This window comes from Peromyscus eremicus, chromosome 1 (genome assembly GCF_949786415.1).
Source record: "Peromyscus eremicus chromosome 1, PerEre_H2_v1, whole genome shotgun sequence".
Lineage (NCBI taxonomy): Eukaryota > Metazoa > Chordata > Mammalia > Rodentia > Cricetidae > Peromyscus > Peromyscus eremicus.
Window position 1 is genome coordinate 4,732,531 of NC_081416.1, and position 27,070 is coordinate 4,759,600.

Genomic DNA, 27,070 nt, shown 5'->3' on the forward strand with positions numbered 1-27,070 from the left:
GTGCACTCATACAATGGAATATTACGCAACAACAAAAGAACAAGTTCCAATTACTTGTAACAACATGTGAAGAAATAGTAACCAAGGCAAAGCTGAAAAGACATATTACATGGTTTTGTTTCATGTTGAGGTTCACAAACCAGGAAAAAAATCAATCTATGCAGGACCCCACTTCCCTCTGAAGGAGAAAGAATGTATAAGGAAAAGAAAAGGAGTGCAAGAAACTTCTGGGATACTGAGTAACATTTTCTTTGTTGATGAGCGTCTACCAGGCTGACCTGTGACCTTTACACTGCACTCCTGTTATAGCATTTGGTATCCATGAATGTAACAGTCGATGGGATCAACAAATACATTTAATTTCCAACAATGATGTTAGGAGACATGTTATGAAATCTAAAATGGGTTAAGCACATAGAGTAGGGGCCATAAGACAGAATAAAAGCAAACTAAGTGCAATCAAGTCTTTCGTGGAAACATAAATTCCTGCTTGGCTGCTTAGAGTGCTTTTATCATGCAATAATATACTCTTCACAAGCTACCTACTAATGCACTATAGAAAAAATAAATGAGAAGAGCCAACTTACCATCATCTTTAAGAAAGTGGCAGTAGAACTCCCCAGGACTGTACATCATGCAGACCATCACATCCACTGTTTCATCAACGCTGAACTCAACCCATGTCCACTCCAACGGCTCAACTGTTTCTTCTATGGCCAAGGGAACTGTGAAAACAACTGAGCATTTTGCAAAAGAAGGAGACACAGTTGGGATGGGGGAGCTGTCACTGGCAGAGCTGTGGAGGAATCTGGAAAAGCTGATATTTTGGTGAATTTATAGGAAAGTGAATCCCAAAATTCAGGATTTCAATTAACCTTGTCACTTGAGTGAATGTGACACATTTCTGATGAATTAAACTTTTGACACAAATCTCTGATTACACACCTGGAATGTATTTACGTGACTGCTCAACTAAAAAGGCACTCCAACATCAGTTCTCCTGAAACCCTGGCCCACATACTCTCGGAGCTGTGGGGTCCAGCCTGGTGCTGCTTGCTGGACAGCCTACTTACCGTTGGCTGTGTGCACGCTGCCACTTTTGTCTGCCACTGTCTCCGTTTCCTTAACAGCAAAGCCTGAGTCTATGAGCGCTTTAGAAGCACTGACGTGAGGTATCACCGACTTGTCCACAAGCTCCACCAGGGACCTGGTCCCCAGCATGTCCACCACTCTCACTGTGACCATTTTGTTCTGCACAATCTTTTTCATGAGACAAATAGCTTCTGGAGTCCAAATTCCTAATGATGGCTTTACTCCTAACAAATAATTGTTAAAAGGATGTTAAAATAATCCCTAAACCAAGCATTTTTACACTTAACTTCATTTCCTCTAAGTTAAATCTATGTCAAACATTGGAACCAAAACACCCCATCAGAGCAAGATTTCATAAACATGAAAAATAGAATTAAAAATGCTTCTGTACCTCAATGTAAAAAAAAAAACCAAATCTTAATTCCATCCATAGAAAATGTCCCAAAAGTCAAATCTACAGAGAAAGATTAGCCATGCCTGGTAACAGGCTGTCCTGTAAAACATGAGATCTCAGGGTGTGATGGAAATGCCCTCAGACAGATCCTGGTTAGCAGTGTACAACTCACTCAAGTTTACAAAGAAACAAACTAGTGAATTTTATACCTAAAAAAAGGATTCCTACAGAGTCTAAATTACAGCCCAATAAAGCAATTAAGGTAATTACAAAGATATAAAACACCCCAGGAAAAAATATTGGCTTTGCATATTCACATGTGGGGAGTTTTTTGTTTTTGAGTTTCAATACAAATCAATACTGGAAGGTATTCATAAACAAATAATTCAAAGGTATGGCTAGAGTCGGTACAAAACTAAAGCTGTGTAAGGGCCTCCCCCACCCCCGCTCCAGCCTCTGTTAATGAAGCAAACTGAACTGATTTGGAAAACTACTTAGGCTGAAGTGCTGCAGAGGTGTCTCTGGAGCACAAATGTGTGGCAGGATCCACGCCCTCGGGCTTTTCTGTAGGGTGCACAAGCAAATTTAACCCTTTCCATGGAAGTGGAGACAGTATGTCCCACAGTCACAACAAGACACACACTCATGGACACATCATCATCATCTGGGGGAACATACCCTTTGGAGGTATTTTTCGGTCTTACAACGTATTCAAGGGAAGTGATATTGGAAATGACGCAAATGCAACCACAATAATTAAAAGAACATCACTGCTCAAAACTCAGAAAAGTCTGATGTCAGATATAACTGTAAGAATGGTAGACCTGTAATGTTTGCTGAAGACAACTGACCCACACAGGAGGAAGCCCTTGATCCTATGGACAAGCACCTGCCCAGTTAAGCCTGTGATCTCAGTTCTCACTCTTCCACCAAGCAGGTCTCCTTGCTACAAGTGTCTTTTTCACACTTCCATTTTCAATTTTAAGTTTTAATATTTGAAGAACATTTCATACCTGCCAGCACACAATTTAGAGCTTGCATTGGCAAGTCCAACAACTTTGGAATTATGGGACAAAGTCTTTTCAAGCTAAGAATTTCAAAGTTTCCATAATCGACATAGCCAACCAGGACAGATTCTTCAGAAGCATAGGCCAGAACCGAGGCACGGTACCACTGGTCATCCTCTGAAACAAGGAGAGAGTCATCTCAGACACGCCACAGCCAGCACAAGTGCTTCCCAACTAGAGATGGTCACGCACACATTCTGCTGTGATAACAAGGGCTCAGCACACACGCTTACTAAACACTACAGTTCTGCTTATCAGAACCCTCATATTCCCAAAGCTGGACCACTGTGGCCAGCTTACTAATTGCGTTCCTTTTTTCCTGCAATCAAATACCTGATAAACAACCCAAGGGAAGAAAGACTGATTTGCTCATGGTATCAGAGGTGTCAGTCCCATCGTGGTTGGGCACGGAGGGGCAGACCAGCTCACACCTTGGTGTGAGATCCAGTCAGTTGACAATGAAGACTAACCATCATGCTACAGTATATAATATCATTATGAATTTATAGGATGTGTTTCTCCAATAGCTTTCTAGTATACAGCTCAGCAGGAGAGAGAACACATTCCAACCATGTGAACCCCCAAGGCATATTAATTATTCGCTAAGGTGACAAATAAGGCCATTCCTAGAACGCTGCAGCAGCATGAGTTCAATGGATTCCAGCCGGAGAATGGCCGCACCAGCAGTTCCCCACTGACTATCAGTGAGCTGGCTGGGCTGCCCTTCATCCAAGAGTAACAGAACTGGGCTTCCACAAAGTCAAACTTATGTCGCTACGAAGGTCACACCAGTGTTAGGCCTCCAGGCCCTCTTGCTGTTTCACACAAAACAAAGCTCATGAAGAAGAGAGTAGAAGGTTCTATTTCCCATATTCACATAAGCTGGACTGTTGGTGCTCATATCCAAATAGTAAGGAACTGGTTTAAAAAAATCACCTTACTGGTATCTCCAAGGCTCTTGATGTAAACTCTCTGCCCTTACATGTACCATACCACACTGCTTTGATCTAGTTTGACTGGGCATGTTTAGGAAAACAATTGGTGCATGTTAATACTCAAGTCCAAGTGTGGCCATTTGGTGTGTGAATCAAAGATTTTGATTTTGCTCAACTGTACGTAAAACATGTCCTCACCTGAGAACTGAGCACAACACACATCCCCGATGGTTGGATAAAAATCAGAGCGTGGAGTCATTTGGCCACAGTATTCACTGAGGGATTCCTGAAGCTCCGCAAGCTTGTCTGTAGACACAAATCACATCTTAGACACAGGAACCGAGTTCCTCATCTTCCAGAAGGTGATCGAACAAAGAAAACAGACTCACGGCCGCTCTGCAGCTGCTGACAGAAGAAGTCCTCAGGTGTCTGGATGTGGGCAACCACTCCACAGAACTCGTCGCCCACCTTCAAAGTCAGTATTTTGGGGATCAGGGCATTTCTGTCTATAACGATCTTGTTCTCCGGGGTCACTCTTCCCACATCCTCAGGAGTGCCTTGTCAGAAAGCAGAAAGATGCATCTTGACATCATGTGGGGGAAACAAAACATTAACAAAGTAACAAGGAAACCACAAACATTTGAATCACTTTAGAAGAAAGATTGGGTATGGTGCCAAGATTGAGTGGCCACAGCCCTGGGTGAGGAAGCAAGCCCTCTATGGTGGACCGACCTTCAGAAAGGGAGTTTCTGTATCACCAAAAGCTGGAAGAGTCTGAAGAAAAACCATGGCATAAAAACATCAGCTCTAACTAAAGTGTTCTCCAGTAAAATATTCAGTCTCTACGGAGCTCAAGGAAATACAATTTAGAATTAGTTATACCACAAGGTCTGTAGAAGACAGAGCAAAACACACTTTACAGTGAAATGGAACCCCACAGAAAACCATTTGCTACAATAAATATACTGAATTTAATCAAAATTACACTTAAAAATGCATTAGTTAGTTCAAATGTGGAACAAGTGACATAAATACCAGGTGGCAGGGCTCAGCCTGACATCAGAGATTTAAGTAGCAGGGGCTTTGAACACCATAAAAACAACTCGGGATACAAGAGAACTCTGAGGAATAAAAACAAACAGATGGCCTACAAAGCTCCCACCTTCTCCAGGCTGGGTATTTAGGGTCAAGACAAAGACATCATGGCATCAACATATCAGAACATATGCAAGACAAACCAAGAGGACGACACTGTCCAGATAAAACCCGAGGTCCGTTTCACTGTGTTAACTCAGATGTGCAAATCTACAGATAAACAGTTTACAGAATTAATGTCACCACAGACCTGTCAGGTCTCACTCCAAGACCAAGGGAACGCTGTGACAGCCCCCAAAGCAGAGGAAGTCTGCTTTCTAGGACTAACTTCCTACAAGGCAGTGCAAGAGATTCTTGAAATTAGGTCAAAATTTCTCTGAAATGGATAGTTGGCCCCAAACCTTAGCCAAGGTAAATGCCAATGACCTTGAATGCAACAAAGTAAACATCAAAATATTTTTATGTGTTTCAGAAAAATGAAAATATAAATGAAGACTTGGACAAAAGAAAAACTTAATAGCAAGAAAAATAAACCACCTGTTGTCATACAGGAAGAGATGAAGATCTGCCAGTTTTCGGGAAGTTCAGTTTTCGGGAAGTTCAATGTCCTGTCAGCATCTGCTGGCCCACATCTAAGCAGGCTGAGTGAAAGGTCATAATGCTCTCCTTCAGCTACACAAACTCTGGGGAGTATCAACCGAGGGCTCCTGCGACCTCACAAAGCACATGCCGAAAGCCTACTGTATGGCATCTGGTGTGAAAGCAACTGGGAAGGAGCTGATTAAGGAACCTGTGCTCTTACGAGACTCCCGTCCTGTGGGCAGGTGAGCCCATCAACAGACTGCACGGAAGTGCAATGGGCACGAGAAGTCTTCAACAGAAAGGGCAGAAGCCCCGCACCCAGGCCTGACTTGAGTGCCTCTGGGCGGATAACAAGAGACAGTGTCTTAGGGTTTCTACTGCTGTGAGGAGATGCCATGACAAAGGCAACTCTTCTAAAGGATTTAACTGGGGGTTTGCTTCAGTTTCAGAGTTAATCCATTATCACTATAGGAAGGGGAGTGGGGGAGCACGCTGGCACTCACGGTGCTAGAGAAGTAGCGAAGAGCTACATCCTGATCCACAGGCAGAGAGAGAGAGTGCCTGGCCCTGGCATGGGCTTTTGGAGCCTCAAAGCCCACCTCTAGCCACTCACTTCCTCCAAAGGCCACACCTTCTTATCTTTCTACTCTTTTTAAACAGTGCCACTCCCTGGTGAGTAAGCATTCAAATATATGAGCCTATAGGACTATCCTTACTTGTTCAAACCTCCACAGACAGTGTACAAAGGAATGTCAGCCTGGCCCAGTCTAGGGATAGCACAGCTTAACGTCTTCAGGATGTTTAGCAATCTTCTATCCCTCTCTCTTCTATCTTTCCAGGAGGCACTGCTCAACATTGCCGTCACTTTCCCCAGGGGATGGAGTCGGATGTGGCCCACTCAGCACAGCTGAGACATCCTGTGGTCTGCTCTTGTTCACACCCCAAGGTTAAGCTCCCTCTCCTGCACCTTTTCTTGATAGTCAATTCCAGCCATACCTCACTTTCAGTTTTTCAGACCCAACCATGTCCTTTTAAATCGATCCTTTTATGAATGTGTTCTGCATTTCTCGGAAGAAGGTTCCTCCCTGATCTAGAGTCTGTATTTCCTGCTTGGTGTGCTGTCACTTCAAGACGACTTCACCCCAAGTCTCAGCAGGCACCCCAAGTCTCTCAGAAGGCACCTTTCCAGGGGGTTTTCTCTAACCCATCTTTGCATCATCTTTCTGTGAACCACAGAATTCCCTGCCATGGTGCCTTTATAGGTCATGGAACCTGAGCAGGGTGGGCAGAGTTCCCTGGGCCCTTCTGCTCCTTGCTGCAGACAACACAATGCATCTGATGTGTGATGCCCTTCCCCAGCTCCTTGCCGCTGATGTGTGATGCCCTTCCCCAGAAGCACTTACCTTTCTGCTGCTCTGGCAAAATTCTCACAATCCCTTCCTGGCTTTCTCCTCACAACTTTGTACTCTATGGGCCCCGAATTTACCTCGTTTTTTCCACTCTGCACCATCAACGTTTATGGTCCTAAGCATTACTAGTAATTTTTTTTTTTTAATTATTGTTTGTTTTCTCCTCTAGATGGCAAAGAAATACTCAATGGTTTTCACCAAGATTTCTGTTTTAGGGATATCACGAAAGCAAACACCATAGCACACAGGCAGGAGATAAAAGATAACCAGGGAAGGTTGTTTCCTAAAGAGATGACAGTGAGGGGAAAAAACACGGGTGGAGGGAAGGGGGAGGGGAGACACACCAGGGTGTTCGGGGAGGAGAACCAATAATGAACTGGAAGCCAAACAGACAGGGGCAGGACAGGAAGGAAGAGGAGGGTGGCAGATCTAGGGTGGTCCAGTCTGACTTGGGGATGAATAGTCACCAACCTGCTGTCACCTCTGCACCATGGACAAGAGTTGTGTCTACTTCCAAAGCAAGTGGCAAAGGAGCAAAGGGAAAGAGGCCGCAAAAGCTATGCATATGAGCAAGTCACGAAAAATGCTCACAGTAAATCTAACTCTCTCATCAAACTTGATGTAAACACACACACACAATTAATAAGTAAAAAACTAAAATCTTAAATGCTATCCTACTAGAACAAAATTTCAGAGATCTCCTGATTATTGGTAAAAACCCAGGCCAGGAATCAAATCAAACTAAGGCAATATGAGCTAAACAGCCCTCAACCTACAGTGCCGCTTTATAACCTCTAATGATCATATTAGGACTAATCTGGAAAACAGACTCAGGAGGGACAGGAGGGAAGACAGAGATTAGACAATGTGTTTCTAAATGAAAACTGCACTTAGTGTGAAGTTTATGGAATGGCCTTGACAATGCGACCACCAAGCCTTGGGGGGTGAGGACACTGCTGGAGTCACTGCTCAGCTTGAGCCTGATACTCACTTTGGTCCACACTCTGCTTCTTGGCGTTCTGCTCATCTGGTCTCACACCATACCCCATTTCCACAAGCACATGGTCCAGCTGTTTTCCTAAAAGGTGATTAAGAAAATGTATCTCCACTTAGACACTATCTAAAGCATCACAGGCAGAGGAAAAGTAAGAGACAAGTCAACCACAGGTCTCAGACATTCTAACCCTCACACAGGCTTTGCTTCACCAGGCCAGTTATTACAGGCAAAATGACACTCGGAAAAAAATCAAAACAAAAATTCCCAGTTACTTGACCAAAATTTCATGAAAAGATTCATCTTCAAAATTCTGAATAATAAAATCAGTTATTGCTCAGAAGCATGTTTAAATCAACCATTGTGTATGAGAAGAAATTAAAGGCACAAGATTATATGCCCAAAGCAGATCAGCCAACACTGACACAAACTCACATCCCAAAGCTTTAGTCACAACATGAAATACACATGTCAAAGAAACAAAAACAGATTTTACACTAAATTTCAACAGGCAAGCTCCTGCTCTACTAAGTCACACATGCTATCTATCCCTTCTCTGAGAGCACAGAGGGACAGTACCTGGGAAACTGAGGCAGTGAGCACTTAAATAGGAGCAGCCACTTTTCAAACAGATATAAACCACAAAGGAAGGGCAGGATTCCAGAGTGCATCCACTCTGCAACTTAAACACTAAGTACTAATGCCAGGTATGTCTGTGAGGGCGCTTCAAGAAAATGCAGAGGGGATGAGAAGACTCAGAGCCCCTCATTAATTTCTCCCCGTGAAGGTGTAAAAGTCATTAGCAGAATATATATACATACATATATATATATGTATATATATATAATGACTATATTAAAAGGATAATAATAGTTACCTACCTCATACTAGCCCAAGTCTGGCCCTCTAAACCATCGAACTCCATAGAGTTCTGACAAACTGCTAAAACAAGGCACCTTTTTCATCACAACGGAAATGACTCAAGAGAGATGACTTGGCCTCATATCCACGGTTCTGTTGCTTCTCTGAGAAACACATGGGAACTAAATAGCACGAAAGACAGACTCCGATCTTACCTGAACTTTCTATCACAACATCGACAGCACAGGTGAGCACTCCCTCCTCTAGGACGTCCATGATTGTGACCGAGCAGTACTGCTCCAGGAACAGAGCCTTGACAGATGCCACACAGGCTTCGCTCCACTCTCCCTCAGCTGGGATGACACCTGCCACAAAGCACTTTATGGCCTGAAAGATTTTGTGCAAGTTACAAAAATCAGTATTTTAAAATACAATTTTCTAATTAATTATTTAAAGAGTTGTTAAAAGAATTTATTTCATGCTAAGAAGAATTATCAAAAGCCTTCAATACTAATTAGGTAAAACATATATTGACCTCTTTGACTGGCAATGGTAACTAAAGCTTCAGAAATAAATATAAGAATAAAAATTTTACCTTTATTATATATCAGTTCTGGCTTCTTTCCAATAATACACACATACACACACACAGAAATGACCAATTTTATAGAGCTGGTAAGATGTGCCTGAAGAGTTACTTACAAGCGATGCTACTTAGAGAGGGACAGCAGGAAGAACGCAGCTACAGGGTATTTATCCGCCCATCAGAGACGGACAGTGGGCACAGACAGGAAAACAGCAGCACACTGCATCCACGGAGCACAGGACTGCTCCCGGGGATGAGGGCAGGGATTTACAAAGAGGAGACTCACAGAAGGAGGAAACAAGTCACTGCTCTTGTTTAGCGGGTGGATTCTGTCTATGGGAATTACTTCTTCATTTCCGTAATCAATGTACAAGACTTGAGCCTTCTTCTGTAACACATCAATGCCTTGTATTATCGCTCTGTTCCAGGTCTGCAAGGGAAATAGGTGATGTTCTGCTTTAAAACAGAATTTCCCAATCCTCGTCTAACAAGCCATCAACTAGCCTAGAGTGTAGACAAATGAAAGGTTCCTATTTCCTCTGTAGGCACTCAGAGTCAATATCCTTTTAATGAGAAATCCCTAAAATGGTCTAATTAGGACACCTCAAGAGTTCTTCTAGCCCAGATGACTGTCACACACGGCCTCAGCCACACACAAGCGTGACTTTGAAGGCTAGCAAGCAGCAGGTACACAGTCACTTGGGAAGGAAGCAGCAGAAGCCTGGTGGGCCAGTGCAGGGAGGAGTGTGACTAGGGTGACCCCAGTTTGCCCCAAGCCAGCTCCTGCAGCTTTAATGGCTTCAGTCTTCATGAAGTGGCCCCAACAAGGTAAGCTGAAGCACTGTCAGTGATTACCTGATCAACCGTGTACTTGGCAACACACACTTCCCCCTTAACAGGAAGATAACCATCTTTAGGCACCGTATCTGCATATGTCTCTTTCAAGCTTGTAGAGAGTTGGTTCATGTATTCTAAAACCTCCGAAGAATACAACTGGACATAAAAGTTACTTGGGTGCTTGAATTCAGTAATTGTGCCCTTTCAAAGACAGAAAAAAACAAAACAAGTTCCTTAAATTTTATACCTAGGATAGGGAAAAGTACTGCACAGTTTTCATAATTTTCATTGATTTCATCAGGTGTGCTTAGTTACACTGTAAACTCAATGTAAGTAACAACAAACAAGGAATAAAACCCGGCAGTTCTTTAGTGCTCTCTCCATGTAAAGCAAAACAAATACCTTTATTTCCATGGTTTTCTTGAGTTGGAGACTTCTCAAGTCAGAAAGCATCACTCTCTCAGCACCAGTAGTCATGTCTTTAGTGATCCCAAGGGGACACTCACTCTGCTTGGGAAAAGCACACAAAGCTGTGATGACAGGCATGACTTTCGAAGGCATGGTGGCCACGAAGTCTTCCACTTTAAGCATAAATAAAGCACAGGAGCTGGGAAGGCCTCCAAGAACAACTATGAGCCACTTTCCACAGGCAGAGGACACAACCCAGGGGTCCAAAGCAGGAGTGAGTGAGTGAGTGACAGGACAGATATCCTTCAGGCAGTTACACAGATTAATCCACCTAACATTTAAGAATGTTTATTTTGGTTTTTGAAATAGACTCTCACTCTGCAATGCAGACTGGTCTGAAATTATATAGCCTTAGCTAGCCTAGAACTCAAAGCTACCTTCCTGCCTCAGCCTCTTAAATGCTGGGTTTGCAGGTGCAAGCCATTATACCTGGCAATATTTAAAAGTTTAAATGTCTACCTGTTAGTGTTTTATGAATACTGTAGTGATTTTTTTTTCAGTAGAAGGTAGTAGCAGCTACAGAGAGATGAGAATTCTCTATGAATATGAATTGGACACAATGGTAGCATGAATGCTTTGGTCCATGTTATTACCTAAATGAGAGAGCTAACAAAACAGAAGAGAGATAGGCCTAGAATGGAGACCCACAGATGGAGAACCTGTATCAGCGGGGCTGTAAAGCAAGGGCTCGGTAGAGTCCACATTACGTTATACAGAAACATGGCTGTCTCAACAACATTTTGAGGAAAGACTGGAAATAAGCAATTCTCAAGAGCCCCAAGCAGCCACCCCACCCCACCCCTACTGGAAATTACTAAGGTTTTGTTTTGTTTAGAAATAAACACAGGCATGCTGCGTAAGTTCAAACATCTTAGCTTGCTTGAGTCCTTTTCATAAAGGAGTTGTTTGAAATCTACCTCAATGCTAAAACATGTCCTACCTCATTTTTCACTTCAGTGTTCTTCGTTTCAAACGGTGATTTATTATCTTCAAGCTTGTGCAAACTGAAATAAGACAACTGATTATAATATTTACAGTACAAAGAAATTGTAAGAAAGGGGTCATAAATCTCAATTTTGTTAAAATTCTCAATCAACAGAATTTAGGAAAGCAAAACTTGCAGAGAGTGATGTTGATAGCAGAGAACAGTAGCCTGAGAGGACACGGACACTCCACCGTGAGTGTGTGCAGTGTGGCCTCTAAAGCCCCCAATGAGAAGGCCTAGAGCAGCCCAGGCTTTGGTGTCCTTGTCTATAAAACACGGACAGTCCCTGCATCCCATAGACAACTGTTGTACAGACTAGACCACACCTCATGAGTCACGGTGAGGGTGCAACACTAACACCCAGGAACATACACATGACAACAAGTGGGCACCGTGAAATTCTAGCATCAGAAATTCAGATGAGGGGCTGGCGAGTTGGCTTAGCAGTTAAGAGCATTTGTTCTTGCAAAGGACCCAGGTTCAATTCCCAGCACCCACATGGAAACTCACTACTTCCTCAAGCATCAGAAACACATGTGGTGTACACACACACACACACACACACACACACACACACACACATACACAAAAAAATAATAAAAGGAATTTGAAATAAAGATTTACTTGTGGTTCTAAATCTTGCTAAGCACTAGCTAATGCTTCAGACTTGCAAGCAGGCAAACCACCACCACGCACAGGGCTTGGGTTTGCTCCGTTCAGGAAACCCTCATTTATCAGAACCTGCGCTCACTGTTCCCAGAGGGGAACCAACAGTGCTCACCTTTGCTGTACAGGTCTGCAGATGGTGCTGTGGGAAGACCAGTCCCTCCTCTGGCACGCCGTGGAGCAGTAGTATGTCTGCTTGCACTGGGAACACCTCAGTGAGCCTGTGGAGCACAGCCAGTCTCAGTCTGAGGCACTGAAGAGGGGGCTGGAGTGATACCTCAGTGGTTATGAGCAATGACTGCTCTTCCAAAGGACCCAGGTTCAATTCCCATCACCCACATGGTGGCTTACAACCCTCTAAATAACTTCAGTTCCAGGGGATAGCCTGCCCTCTTCTAGTTTCCTCAAGCAATGTATCACGTATATGGAAAACAGACACATATGGGCAAAATACCCACACATAAAATAAAAACCCATCATTTTAAAAATATATATACACAAAACACTTGAGAGCTGAGGTTGGCCAGACATCTCTGTGCTAATCATTGAGGAAGACTGTGGAGACACCAGGCTGCTCAGGGTCAGGCCCTGGGAAGAATTTTCAGGCTCTCTCAAATGCAGAAAGAAAAACAACAAGACAGAGAGTGAGCTCAAGCTCAGGCTGGAGATGCAGACTTCCAGAGGACAGCCTGGAACACACACTGCAAAATAAGAAACGGAGGCACAGGGGTGCCAGGGTGGAAAGACAAGGCGGGCACAGGAAATGATTTTCATGTGTCATTAAAAACAAAATAGTGAAGCGTTACACCTGGGGAAACAGGGACACTTTTGAAATAAAATCCTATCAGCCTCCGGGGGAAAGAAAACAATCTAAAACTAAGAAACAAAAAGACCTTAAATGCTTCAACTCTAAAAATGAAAAAAAAAACTGCATTTCCAAGTAGCCAGTAAGCTTATGGAAAAGTTGTTAAAGATGGCAGGTCCCGAGGAGCCGACAAACCAGAACAATGAGCCACACTGTCTACCATGGGGAAGGCTTTTTTCACTGACACCACCACAAACACTGACAAAGACACTGGACAAGCAGAACTCATGACCGTGGGAAGTGACGTGGGAAATGCTTTGTGGTTCCTTATAACCTTTGACTCACATGTCTACTCCTGGGTGGACACCCAGAGGCCTACACAGCCTGGGGCAAAGGTGCCGAGAGCTCTACTCACCAGAGCCAAAAGCTAGACACGAGCACAACATCTCTTACCAAGAACAGACAATCTACCAAAATACCACATTCTACACGGCAAAGGTGTACCACCACCTGTTGTTTATTTTAGCAAAATCAACTGCAAAACACTAGGATACAATCATTCAATTACTACTTCAACAAACATTAGTAATTGATAGATACATTGATAGATTAATCTGATAACCACTCTATATGAAATGAAATGTGAACAAATGGGCCCATGGCTGTGTAACTCCATTTATGTGATAGTGTACAACACAATTGGGGGGGGGGGGTAGAATGATAGGGAAGGGACAAGAAAGCAGGTTCTAAGGCTACAGAAATCTTCTCTATCTTGATTAAGATGTGTGTTTGTGCATTTCAGGACATGTAATCTTTTTTAAAAATCATAAGATTAATAACTCAGTGAGAAAGCAGGGGGAACAGGAAGGTAATGAAGATCAACAGGCTGTTGGAGATGAACGGGCAGACAACATTACATACACCATTTATAGTCATGTGTTAATGCTCATCATAATAAAACATTCCTAAATGCACAGAAAGACCATCCTGTGGGCATCAAAAGTAAACTTGCTTACCAAACAGACCACAGCGGTGGCAGGTTGTTGACCGAAGGGGTGGTCCTAAAGAGTTGAAGAGTGCTGGATTATTTACAGACAAGGCATTCTCAAACAACTTGTGGGATTTTTTTGATTTTTCAGGAGACACGTTATTGTTGGGCTTCTATGAAGAACAAAGAACAGCAATATTAGAATGTCTCTTTAGCTCTACATGTGGGACTGCCTCGCTGGTAACAATGTGGATAAGACTTTTAAATACAACTGAAACCCTAAACTTAGCATACAAAGCAAGCATAAGGTCAACTCTGAAAGGGAGCAGAGAAGCACTAACTATGCTCAATTGATAAAATGATGACCCTCCCCCCAAGTTTTATGTATATAATGTAAAATTTACAGTAACCACTAGGAAACCTATTCAGAGATATGTACCAATCAAAACGAAGTTATGAAGTGTTCAATTAACCCACAAGAATGCAGGGGAGACATGGGTGGCAGAAGATAAACTTTCGATATGGGTCAACGGATTAACGAGAGGTCACTGAAATATATCTTGTGTAAGAAATTCAAGTAGTAAAAAGATGAAACATTACCTCATGAACGTGAATTAACAGAGACCAGGGGACAGTGTATTACTATCAGATAAAAGATTACAAAGGAGAGAGAATTTCCACAGAGGATGGAATACGACCAAACAGTCAATCCTCAAGACGACCTCACAACCCTAGGCTTGTAAGGGGTCAACAGCAAAGCTCCACGATATGAAGTATAACTGAGAAGAGCAAGAGTCAGTGAGTACAGCTGGAGATGGAAATGTTCACTGCCAACAACTGACGGACTAGACCGAAGAACAACAAGAATCAGAACTCGGCATCGCCGTCAGTCAACAGGCCCTGGTAGGGATGCACATTTAGCCACTGTAACCAACAAAGGCAGAACATGCATTCTCTTCAAGTGCTAACAGAATACTAACAGCAAGCCTGTAACCTAACTTTAAAGACTTAAGGGATGGAGCACAGCTCAGAGACGTATGTCTCCTGTGCTTACCATTCAGGAGAGCCAGGTTCCATCTCCAGCACAAGAAAAGGAGCATGGAGCTAAGAAAGGATGGTTGAAATAGAAATCACACAGAGATTTCTCCAACCACAATAAACTCTAGTCGGGAATGAACACTCAGAAGGTAATAAGTTCATTATGTCAAACACTTGGAAACTCAAAAACAGTCTTCTAAATAATGTGTGGGTCTCAGAGGATAAGTTAAGCCAACTGGACAGAAAAAAAAAATACAAGTTATCAAAACTTATGGGACACTGTCAAAGCTCCATTGAGAGAAAAATCAAGAGCACCACATTAACGAAAGCACCAAGTCAATGACTTGATATCTCCAAGTAAAATAAAAATGGAATACAACTGGATGACATACCCTACAAACATAACTAATCCAGAACAGACTGAACTCAGCATACATAAACATTGACTACATAAGTAATACAGACCAGTTTTTAAAATTTATAAACAAACACAACATGAAATACTTTGAACAGAGTTATAGATATTAAGGAAATTCCATCACAGTTTAAAGCCCCCGCCTCAAAAAAATGACAAAATTTTCACTAGAGAATTATACCAAATATTTCAGTAACAAAAATAATGTACTGTGTCTTTTTGAGGAAACAGAAGAGAATACTTTTATTGAGGTCAATATTTCACTGACATCAACCACACAAACCAGTAAAAAGTTAATATCCCATGACCACATGGTATTTATTTCAGAGGTACAATTAAGATATCAATGTAACCCACAAAAATAACAGACTAAACTATCAGTCACTATATTAATTATAGTAAATATATTTGATTCCCAAAATAAATGACTTCAACAAAGACACAAGACGGAGTAGAAAGCCCTAATGTTTCTGCTTCTTAGCAATAAACTCAAGGACACATAAATGTAATCACTCAAAATGCATTCTTCAGCATAACTCTAACACAGATTTAACACACAGACGCTGAAAACCGCAGAGTGAAAGAAATCAAAGACTACACAAATGGAGACACATGTGTCTTCATCAGAAGGCTGAGTACAGAAAAGGTGTCTAACTCTCCATCACATGACAGGTTTAATGCTGTTCTGGCCATAATCAGAACAGTATTACTTTGTAGATATGGGAGCAAGATTATTTTAATCAATCGTGTGAAGGCAAAGAAACTTTTCTTGAAAAGCAAAATAAAGTTGAATGATCAGTGCAATTTTAGGACTTCTCTGGCTATGTGACCATGGTGTTGGCTGGAGGACAGAAAATGAATGGAAAGCCATGAGGAGCAGAGATGCTCTGCGGTGTCTAGAACTTCAGACTATCCTCCAATGACTTGACTCACTCTCAATCAAGAAAAGCTAACCTTCCCACAAACAGCACCCAGGACAACAGGATACCTACAAATAAGACTAACCACAACCCAAGCTCCTTAAACAAAATTAGCTCAAAAGAGATCAAAATACAAAACTATGAAACATTCTCAAGAGGAACATGTCTGAGTGATCTAGAGTAGCAAAGAGTTTGCAGTCTTAACACCCAAGGTCCAACACTCACAGAAGAATCTGATCACTAGATATCTTCTAAATGAAGCCTTTTGTTTTGCAAAAGACTTCAACAGGAGATGAAAAGACAAGGCTGGAGGCAGGAGCAAGGCCAGACAAACCATGCTTCAGTTAAAAAAAAAAAACAAAAAACAAAAAAACCTTGGATTCTGAAGCATAAAAAGAATTTTCAAAATTTAAGTTAAAACACTTAAACAACAGGCTGGAGAGATGGCTCAGAGGTTAAGAGTTCAATTCCCAGCAACCACATGGTGGCTCACAACCATCTACAATGAGATCTGTCTCCCTCTTCTGGCCTGCAGACAGAACACTCACTGTATACATAATAAATAAATAAATCTTTAAAGAAAAAAAAAACTTAATCAAATTAGAAAATGGACAAAAGCCAAACATTTCTCCAGTATACCACGAACTTTTCATCACACAATAAAATATTAAAAAATCCAGCCCAATCTCCAAGGAATTACTCAGAGAGAGAAAAGCATGTAATAGAATTCCACTGGGAAAACATTCTCAAAATGACAAAACTGTAGAACTCTGGATCCATTGAGCAGTTGCTGGGTTTCAAGGAAGGGCAGAGCCTGTGGAGGCGGCCACAGAAAGGCATGGAAGGGACCCTGTGACGATAGCATTGTTCTCTATTAGTGCAGACTATGATCCTGGAGGTCCCCAGATAAAGCTTACACAGGACCTCACTCTAACCCTAACACCTGCCTGATTGTAACCTACAGTTAAACAAAAGGACTTTTCCCTAAGAAAGGTTCTAGACTAGAGAGAAGTAAACTTGACCTTGAATCCTAACAAAAAGAAAAATGCCTCTTTAGTAGCACAGTCCAAAAAATGTCAGGATGGGAAAAAGAAACTTACAGTTTTTACTTGGTTGGGTGGTGAACTGTTTTCAAGGCTTAATGGTGACACTGGGTTTCCTAGGAGAGGAAAACACAATTCCTATCAAATGCCAAATACTACTTTTCACCTCTGATAATGTAAAATAGCAACTCTGTGAGGCCCAAACAGTAGCTCTCCCCCTAACAACCTCCCAGCTACACTACAAAAAAGCAAACGACATCTTCCTTTCTCTGGCAGAAAGTAAGAATTTGCTAGGGTTACAGGTATGCATATCATTTCTTGACTCAATAGTCAAGCTTCTCCCACTGTGAACCTTTCTCCAGTCAGAAAGTAGACACTCTCACACCTTTTGACGATTACAATTTTGCAGTTTTTAAATGAATAACCTAACAAGTTAATTGGATTCCTGCATGCTTTCTCCTCTACACGCAGTCACCCATGACGTACTGCTTTTAAGTATCTCAAAAGAATATGGCCTCGACAGGAAAGGATCATCAAATGCTCTTCTCAGATAACTGTTAATGCTTTTCCTCTAAATCACACATCAGTACTCAAATGAAGATTAAGAATTAGTGCTAATATACAGGAGGATTAAACAGGGAGGGGGAAGAGGGATTAAGGAGGGAGAGGAGAGGAACAACTCACACTATGGGCCATTTGAGGGGTTGTACGGAAACCTACTACTGTAAAAGCTTCTTAAAATATATACATGTGTAAAATAAATCAAAATGGAGTCACCAAAAATAACAGGGGAGGCAATGCCCCAACTTTAACCACCAAGTGAAATCTCCAGTGCCAGGGATGGATTACATCTAGTTGAGTCATTGGCCAAGTGACTCCATGGAAAATTTCCAAACATCTTGGGGTATTTAAGACTGCTGGTTACGCTCCACAAATTGATGGTGAAACCCTTCTACTTAAGACAACACTTACATATCATTGAACACAGACAAGTCAAGCTGGTGCCTAACTACAGCCTTCACCCCTACTGACTAGTGTTCATAGTACTAGGAGGTACTCCTCTGCACATTACCAGAGGGGAAAGGTAAACCACCAGCCCAGCTACAAACCCTGAAGTCTATGACAGTTGACCTGCCTTGAGGATACACTGATGTGATAGTGGCACAAATATATTGTGAGAATATCCAACTAACTACCCATTGATTGGGATTTAAGGCCCACTCCATGAAATGGAGTCCATGCTTGACACTGCCCAGGTGGCCAAGAAGTTAGGAAGGCCATGGACCTAGGGGGAAAACAAATATTACTGTTCTGCTAGAGGAGCATAGCAATAAAATAACTCTTAACATTCTTCTATACCCAGAGATCAGGGCCTTGTTCAGCCACCATCAGAGAAGCCCCGTAGAGCAGATAGGAACTAATACAGCGTCCCACTTTGAGACACTAGGTCCTAAATGGGATGTCTTTCTCAAACTCCTCTCCTCAGGGCTCAGAGATCTGTGAGGAAGAGGAAGTGGAAAGAGTCTAAGAGCCAGAGGGGATGAAAGACACCGAGGAAACAGACACCTCTGACACACATGTGAACTCAGAGATGGTAGCAACATTCACAGGGCCTGCACAGGTCTGAGAGGGGGAAGTGGACAGGATTTCCATTCCTAACCAAGAAGCTATCTGCAACTGACATCTGTCTACTTACAAAGGAATCTGACTGGGTAATTAACCACATGGGAGGGCAGCCTCAGGCCAGCAGTCGATGTCAACCCAAAGTGGGTTCCATGGTATGCCTGTGGATGTTTTCTCAAGTTGCTTTGTGTGTGTGTGTGCACATCTTACTAATCTTTTGCTTATATATTATGGTTTCTGATTTTGTGTTTATGAGTTTTGTGAGTTTCTTGTGCTGTAAAAAAAAATCTGGTTTGACTGTTTTCTAAAGAGATAAGAGAAAGTGTGCAGTTGGGTGGGTGGATCTGGAAGGAGCTGCAAGAGGGGAAACCATATTCAGAATACGTTAGATGAGAAGAATTTAATATATATTATATTAAATATATATAAATAATATATATTAAATATTATATACAAAATATTATATATAATATATATAATACAGTGTGGAGCCCCAGACTAGCCCCAGACTACGTCAGTAACTTCTACAGTTGTATTAGAACCAGTGGCTTCAGTTCACACTTAAATGGAGAACACTGGTTTACTCAGTTTCCAAGAGTTGTCCAATGTTGGCATATCAACAAGTCCAATGTTGATGTCCAATGTCAGCAATACCATGCATGAAGCTCTTAAAGGTACATGTGCCTGAGATTCTAATTTACCTTAACAGTGTTTTCACTTAGTGCAAAATATTGTCTGTTGCCCTTGCAATAACGAACTCTGTTAGCTGTTTGCCAAATGTTTTCTCAAAACTTAAGTCTGAAGGAGGCCTGGCATCCTTTTTCAGGTTACAGTCCTATGCTTTCCATAAATTGGGAGCATTCCTTTCTTCCTCGTACAAAATACAAAAAAGATACTTCTACACAAAACATTAAGGTTTAACATGGTAATTTTCATTATTCCATAGAAAGTATTTTTTTTTTTTTAACAAAACTGGCATTTCTGGGTTTGCTTACTAGTTTATGGCAATGAAAACATTCAAGGACAACTAGCCTAGGCTGGTGCTGGACCTAACTGAGCTGTGAGGTAAATGCAGTTCGTACATCCTTAGTTTTGACTTAAGGGCTTCCTAGAGTCCAAGGGTCACACTTTGGACTGGATTAACACAGCATTAAAAGAGCATATCTCACACACCCAGGAACTAAATTCTACTAGGCCCTCCTCTCCTTAAAGAGAAAGCTTTCAGAATCAGGGAAAAAATTATTTTAAAGCAAATCACAGGAAACTATTAACATTGTAACTACATGTCTGTGGGCTACTATGTGCAAGACAGTTTTAAGTCAATTTCCCAATTCCCATTACAAAACACCACAATCCATCCTTTCCACATCCCTGGGGAAGGTCATCTGTAGTCATTCCCTTCTGTGGAATCTTTTCTGCAATTAATGAAGCCAAGGACACTCCTTGGTAGTTGGTTTCCATCTAAATAATAATTAGAGGCAAGAACTCTTCTGTAGTCATTTGGCACTGTTATCCCACTGGCATTCAGTCTTACATGAAGTCAAACAATCCATCAGAATCACGTAGGAAGGGTGCAGTTCTCACTCACCTGTTGGTAATGTCTTCCTGTCTCCTTTGGTCCCACATACTTCTCCATTGATACAAGCAGGGTTTGAAGAGATCACCAAATTGTCTTCCTGACTAGTTAAATACGGTTTGCTTTGCTCACAAAGCAAGAAACTGTTCTTTTTATTTCCATTCTCTGGGCTTTTCAGTCTGAAATTGGGATGGTTATGCTGTGCTACAGGGCTTCTTAGTGAGTCCTGTGGTGGAAGCTTGCTTTCCTTTTTCTCAAAATTAAATGGCTCTGCCATTTTACAAGTAGAGGCTTCCAAATTATTTCGTGGCATCATATTAGGTGGCAAGTTAACATTCATTGAAGTCTGAGGAAAGAAATATATTCAAGAAGTGAGTTGTCAAAGTAGAACTATAAACTCAGGGGACTGTTTTCAAACATTTTATATCAGATAATTCCTATAAACAATACCATGCAGACTTAACCTTGCTATCAAAATCTGGAATACAGTAGGCAAATATTTATTTATAAGTATAAATTCCAGGCTTGGTAGACTCACTTACACCCACTCGAGCATGAAAAGTGTCGTCTCAGAGATCCACACCATTCTTTACTCTGAAGTACCAGGAACAGAAAAGCCCTTTCACAACTGAAAACACTATTTCCTGTGTGAAGCCTACTTCTTCCTAGTGGAGTATGATACAGTCTATCGCTTAAATCACGCTGCCACTCACTCTGCTTCCTATCTTTTGCCATGCCGACTCTAACATCATGAACTACCACTTATCCCGAAGGCCCGCCTCTCCCACTGGCCTGGTCATCAGAGGCGTCTTTCCCAACTCCTCTCAGCTGACCCCTATTCTCTCTGATTTCCTCAAGCATTCTGCTTTGACAATCTCCAGCTGAGCTTCAGAAGCTGAAAATAAAAATGTATTTTTTTAAGGACCTATGTGTGTAGCTTCCTCTGAAAATGAGTGACTTGCTGCAAGTTTTCCACGCTGCAGTGGCTGCAAGGGCCTGGGAGGCACACCTGCCCGTACACTGCTGGTCGAGGTTTTCCTGTTACCCTAAGGACGCCGACTGCACTCACTGCCTGGAGGGAAGCCCCTGCAGCAGAACCACAACTCTACCTCTTGGCAGTGACATGTACCATGCAGGTGAAACTGCCTATTCTTCCAAAACCTCCAAAGGGAGCAGAAGCCAGAAACAAGATGTCACTTAAGGTGGCTTTGAACCAACAGACAGCAGAAAAATGCTTTTGTATCATAAAACTTCTATTTATTGTTTTAAATTAGATATAGTTTAATACAATCCTGACAATAATAAGAGATAATGAATTTGGGAGCCATGAAAACAACGCATCCACAGAAAAGGTTTTCTGAACATGCAACATCCAAAAACACTAATTCAGATTCAAATATGCAGAAATCCAAGGTATTTCTGATACTTTCCAGTGCCTCAGTGGTCCTCATCTTAATATACACCATGTATGATCTATGCTGTGAATGCCCTCAGTCTGGCATGCCAGCAAACACTGCCCCAAACACCCCAGCCCAGACTTGAGAGTTTTCCTCCTCCAAGCTGGCTCTTGCCTCCTTGGTGGCCTTGTGCATTTCAAGAGACATTCTATGCAAAAGCAAAGGCTGTTTTAGAGCTGCAAAACTCAGTGGTTCAGAAGAGCAAGAGCTCTGAAATCAGATCCAAGCTCTACCTTCCTCATTTAGCGATACTATTTTGCTCAAACCATTTCATCTTTCTAGGATTTAGTGACTAAAACACGCAGACAGACGCAGCAACTTCCTCAACACTGATCATGAGGACTGGACAAGGGACTGGAGGTAAGCCACCCAGGGCAATGGAGGCTGCTCTACCACACCCTCCTCCCTGCGAAGAGCAGTAAACAACTCGCTCAGGACATGGACGGACCGGCGGGCGGACGGACAGACACACACAAACGGCAATCACTCCATCACAGATACACACTTCAACTTCTCTTTGTGTCATGAGGAAGGAGTTTGCAAGATTTTGTTTGCTGGCCTTGAACTTGCCATCCTTCTGCCTCGACCTCAGTGCTGGGATTTCAGTGGTAAACCATTACACCCAGGGGAATTCGCATGTTTAAAATAGAAGTAATCTCCGGGTTAAAGTGTATTTCTTTACTTCTAAACGTGACTGGTAAACTGAACCAACTTGTCACCCCTCTACCCACCATACCCGAGTCAGGCCCAGCACCCACTTGAGAATCCAGATACCTAATTCTGCAGTTCCCGCATTATCAGGGAAACAGACATCTGATTGCTTTAACTCCAGAGGCTCAACAGGGGAAACTTATTTACAGCTGGGGCCCTGGAAAAGCCAAGTGCTAAGAAGAGCGATTGGCACACAGCGGATGCATTAACGAGTGCTCCGGCTTATACCCTGGTGCCCCTGCAGATGCTATAGGAGGCAAGAGGGTTTAGGAAAGATCTAAGGAGTACAAGCAAACAGCGCTCCAGTGTGACTTCAAAGCACTGAATCCACAGGTCTTTGGGTGAAAACAAAAACAAATAAACCAAACCAAACAGCTTTGGACACTTTGTTTCCAAACTGAGCACAGGGCCCCTGCTTGCCCACACCCTAGTTCCTGGGCACTGGGTCCCTCTAACGCAGTCAGGATCCAGCCACACCCAAACCTATCGGCAAAGCTCTCCCATGTGCAGGTCCTGTGCCCGCTCAACGCCCGACTTAACGCCTGACCTCAACGTCTAGCTCACAACTTCCGGCTCCCAACGACCCAAGCCCGAGGCCACCTTGACGCCGCGCTCCTGTGCCCTGGTGCCCGGGCTCCTGACCTGGAGAGAGCGGAAAGGGCCGCTGACCCCGACTTGTCTCGGAAGCCTGGTCGTGCTGGCATTTGCCATACCCCGAGAGCCAGGAGCTCCACCCGCGCTCACCTCGCCTCGGCCGCCCAAGGCCGCTCTCGTGCATGCGGCTGGCCCCCGCGCCTGCGCAGTCCGCGCCCACGTGCGCCCGCCCCGCCCAGGCGCCCAGGGCTGCAGGTGCTGCGAGGCTGCCCTGATTGGAAGCAGGTGCTTGCGGCCCTGCAGGCTCAGGAACGCGGGACTTTTCTAGCTTTCTCTAGAAAGGTGTCCCGGAGCACCAGGGGCAAATTCGAGAGACTTTTGGGGAGTGTGTGTGTGTAACTTTACTAACAAATTCAAAAGAACGGCATCTCCATGTGTCTGTCGGCCACTTTCATTGTCAATCTTGTCTACTTTTTTTTTTTTTTTTTTTTTTTTTTTTGGTTTTTCGAGACAGGGTTTCTCTCTGTAGCTTTGCGCCTTTCCTGGAACTCACTCTGTAGCCCAGGCTGGCCTCGAACTCACAGAGATCCACCTGGCTCTGCCTCCCGAGTGCTGGGATTAAAGGCGAGCGCCACCACTGCTGCTTGTCTTGTCTACATTTTTACCCCAGTCACTTCTTGAGTGTTTAAAAGCATTGCCCAGATTTATGTCTATTTTCTTTTTACATTTTCATTTATTTTGTGCCATGGCACATATGTGGAAGTCAGGGGACAACTTTTGGGAATCAGTTCCCTTGTTTTGTTTTGTTTTTTTTTGGACTGTGTCTCACTATGGAAGCCCTGGCTGGCCTGTTATTTGCTATGTTGACGGAGCCATCACTGAACTCACCACAGATCCACCTGCCTCTGACCCTTACTATGTTGACAAGGCTGGCCATGAACTCAGAGATATCCCCATGACTCTGTCTCTGGAATGCATGGGCTACTGTTAGGTCTCAAATCCAGAACAAATGGCTGAGATACCTATTTAACATACCAAATTGGACCAGGCCTCCAGGTTCTCCCAGCATCCCTCAGTCCCTACCTGTTAAAGGGTATGGCTGGCATACCCCGCCCCCTACCCTAAACTTCTCCAGCCCAGGGGCTCAGCTGTCCTTCCCTATATAATCCAACCATTTTAGCTATCCAGTCTTTTGTCTACCCTTTACACTCCTGGTCTCCTGGCTCTCCCCTCCACCAGGGTCATGTTCTCTCTGGACTCTCCTAGATGTCTCTGCCTTTGCTGATGCTCTCCCTCAAATCTCTTAAAAAAAAAAAATCTTCTCCACCATACCTAGAAGCAGTCATGCCTTTCCTTTTTTATTCATTTTTCATTCAGCTGCCATGCCTGACATTCCCTTTTTCATTTTTAATAGATTGCTTTTAGACTAGTTTTACCTTTACAGAATGAAGGGAAGGAAGAGAGCTCTCATGATGAAGTTACACAGTTTCTCTTACTCTGACCATGTTAGTGGGATAAGGTCTTCACCTTTAAGGAACTATTGTCATTAACTAAAGTCCATAGTTTATTTAAATTCCTGTCCGCTACTATCCATCTTCTGAGCCAGAATCCAACATTACATTTAGTTATCTTTCCATGGCTGCAGCAGTTTCTCCTGGCTGGGAGTACTGATCAGCCTTTTGGAAGCATGCCCCATGATCATGAAGTTTGTCTGATGCATTCTCATGATAGGAACAGAGTGTGAGTTGTTCAGAAGACCATGGAGGCAAAGTGACATTTTTATTGTATGACGTCTGTGGGAACACTGTCAAAAGAGTGGTGAGCAATGCCTTGGGGAGCTGAAACAGTGTCTGCTCATCACTCCCTTTTTTAATGACATCCCTTACTAGCAATGTTTGGCCAATTTGTTTTTAAAGTCAAACTCTTCTTTTCCTATGTATGCATGCATGCATGTATTTAGAGACAGGGTCTCCTGGGGGTAAAGCTCAAAGTGTTTCCATCCTGCACCTTCCAAGCGTCTGGATAACAGGTGTAAGCCACTACTCTCCACTCAACCCATAATCTGTCATAGGCATCTTAATTGCAAAATGTGTTGTAATACATTACCATCATTTAAGGAGGGAGGCGTCATTTTCTTATCGAAAAGACATTAGCATTGCATTTTTTTCCTCCCCAGCAATTATGAAAGTAGTTTAACAGGAGTAAGTTTTGCTTTTCAAATTGCCATTGAAGACGAGTCTTAATTATTTTCACTCACGACTTAAGTCTACACGGCCCTAAACTTTAAAACATCTTTTTACTGGATAGAGGCGGCATCCAGAACCTCCAGACTGAAACTGCTCACCTTCCTTCCCTTCCCCAAACTGGACCTGGTCACTATAACTAACACCCTTCTTGCAGCCATGGAACTTGCTGGGATACCTAGCCCAGGAGCCTGGGTCCTCTGCAAGCAGACAGACGCATCAACAGCTTATTGGTAAACGATGGCATCCAGTGTCACTGAAGATTGCAAGTCAAGGGTGTTACTGAAACGCTGCCAAGATCTCTCCCAAGAATGAATGCTGGCCTGCACAGGTAGGCTGCTCCTGCTGACTTGGCCCACCCACGTCCAGTGCAAAGTTTGCGCCGTCAGAACCGGGAAGCCACATCTCGAATTCTCTTTTATTACTTTATTCCACTGACTCATTAGATGACCGGCCAAAGGGTGAGGAGGGAAGATGGCACCGGCTTGGGGAGGAAGGGACGAGAGCAGACCAGCCGGCCGGACAAGGGCACGAAAGCCAGCCTGCCACAGTCCCCTTGGGGCGTAGGTGAAGGTGCGGACCAGTTGCTGGGCAAGGTCTCCAGGAGCCGCGGGGCAGGAGGCGGTGCTTCGAAAGCCACGCCCACCTCCAGCTTAGCGTCACGCGGTCCGCGCCGCGCTGATTGGCTCCTCCAGGGAGTCCCGCCCCCTCAGCTGTAGCCGCGCCGGCTTCGGCGTCGCCGCCATCTTTGTTGATGTGTCAGCTCCTCAGGGGTTTAGAGGGGGAACCTCGGTTGAGAGCCAGCGATCGGCCGCGGTCTCCACGCGTGACGTGCTCGTCCACTCCGTGTCGGCGGGACCCGGCCATGGAGACGCTGGCCCGGGAGCCGGAGCTCCATCGGCCTCGTTAGGGTGCGGCCCGGGGCTGGGGACGGACGGTGAGTGGCCAGGGGCGTCCGGGGCGGGCGGGCGGCTGTCCGCGCGCCGTCGGGCCGCGGGGTTCCAGCCCCGGGTGGGCCGCGCGCGTGGGGGACACGGCGGGCTGGCGGGGCCCTGCGCGGGGTCTCCGGGACGTGGTCCCCCGCGGCACCGCCGTCCCCGACGGACTGAGACACGGCGGTTCCTGCGGGTGGTGAGTGACCGGGTTCGCTACGCCGCGTTCCTCAGCTATCCGTGCACTGCGTGCACCTCGGTGGGGAATCCTGTCAAGTGTATTTCCCCGCTTCCTACGTAGTCTCAAAGTAGCAACCCCCGGGAAACAATGCAGGTAGGACTACGGCGGCTCAGCTGCCAGCAATTGGTGACTTGTTAAATAGTCACGTCTGGATTTTTCTTGAGTATCCAGAACACCTGGGTTCGAATCCTGCCGCTTCCATTTGTGAGCGTCAGAGAAGAATATAGTAAAAACATGCCAGCTAACCAGACTTCTCAGACGCTGTTACGTTCCTTTGATGGCCAGGCCTTTTGTTTCTTCTGAAGTGATAGGCAGGATGCCTGTCTGAGGAAACTATGAAGCAAATCAGGATGCTAGCGTTTCAAAGGGACACTTGAAGCCACCCAAAGAAACATCAGTCTGTTAGGTTGCTTAGGTTTTTTAGTGAGGATGTGGCCTTCTGAACTCTAACTTCGCCTGTCTGTCTGTAGTGTTGATCTTGTGGAGGGCATTCAGGACCCAGAGACAGTGATA

At 43.8% G+C, this 27,070-nt stretch overlaps 2 protein-coding genes and 1 long non-coding RNA gene across 12 annotated transcripts in view; 2 read left to right on the plus strand and 1 right to left on the minus strand.

Annotated features, from left to right (window-relative positions):
* Tdrd1 (tudor domain containing 1) overlaps positions 1 to 23,337 on the minus strand; it is a 42,247-nt gene extending 18,910 nt beyond the window's left edge. For 3 of the 10 annotated variants that reach the window (XM_059256164.1, XM_059256149.1, XM_059256142.1), the window contains exons 1-16: positions 23,190 to 23,297; positions 20,392 to 20,725; positions 17,238 to 17,296; positions 13,793 to 13,937; positions 12,087 to 12,192; positions 11,261 to 11,324; positions 10,255 to 10,362; positions 9,871 to 10,053; positions 9,302 to 9,445; positions 8,645 to 8,816; positions 7,566 to 7,652; positions 3,878 to 4,045; positions 3,687 to 3,794; positions 2,500 to 2,670; positions 1,074 to 1,316; positions 588 to 725 (exon numbers count right to left, since the gene is read on the minus strand). In XM_059256164.1, coding sequence (XP_059112147.1) covers positions 588 to 725; positions 1,074 to 1,316; positions 2,500 to 2,670; positions 3,687 to 3,794; positions 3,878 to 4,045; positions 7,566 to 7,652; positions 8,645 to 8,816; positions 9,302 to 9,445; positions 9,871 to 10,053; positions 10,255 to 10,362; positions 11,261 to 11,324; positions 12,087 to 12,192; positions 13,793 to 13,937; positions 17,238 to 17,296; positions 20,392 to 20,725; positions 23,190 to 23,258 — 2,299 coding nt within the window. In that variant the 5' untranslated portion in view covers positions 23,259 to 23,297. The other 7 variants (XM_059256171.1, XM_059256155.1, XM_059256209.1 and 4 more) reach the window with 5 other exon arrangements.
* LOC131905248 (uncharacterized) lies at positions 5,313 to 6,260 on the plus strand. Its single transcript, XR_009377871.1, has 2 exons — positions 5,313 to 5,407; positions 6,005 to 6,260. It is a non-coding gene; the product is annotated as an uncharacterized LOC131905248 (long non-coding RNA).
* A 2,759-nt stretch (positions 23,338 to 26,096) lies between the features above and the next one.
* Ccdc186 (coiled-coil domain containing 186) overlaps positions 26,097 to 27,070 on the plus strand; it is a 32,667-nt gene continuing 31,693 nt past the window's right edge. Inside the window, exon 1 of the mRNA XM_059256271.1 lies at positions 26,097 to 26,321. The gene's annotated coding sequence lies outside the window, so the exon portion shown is untranslated. The remainder of the gene's footprint in view (positions 26,322 to 27,070) is intronic.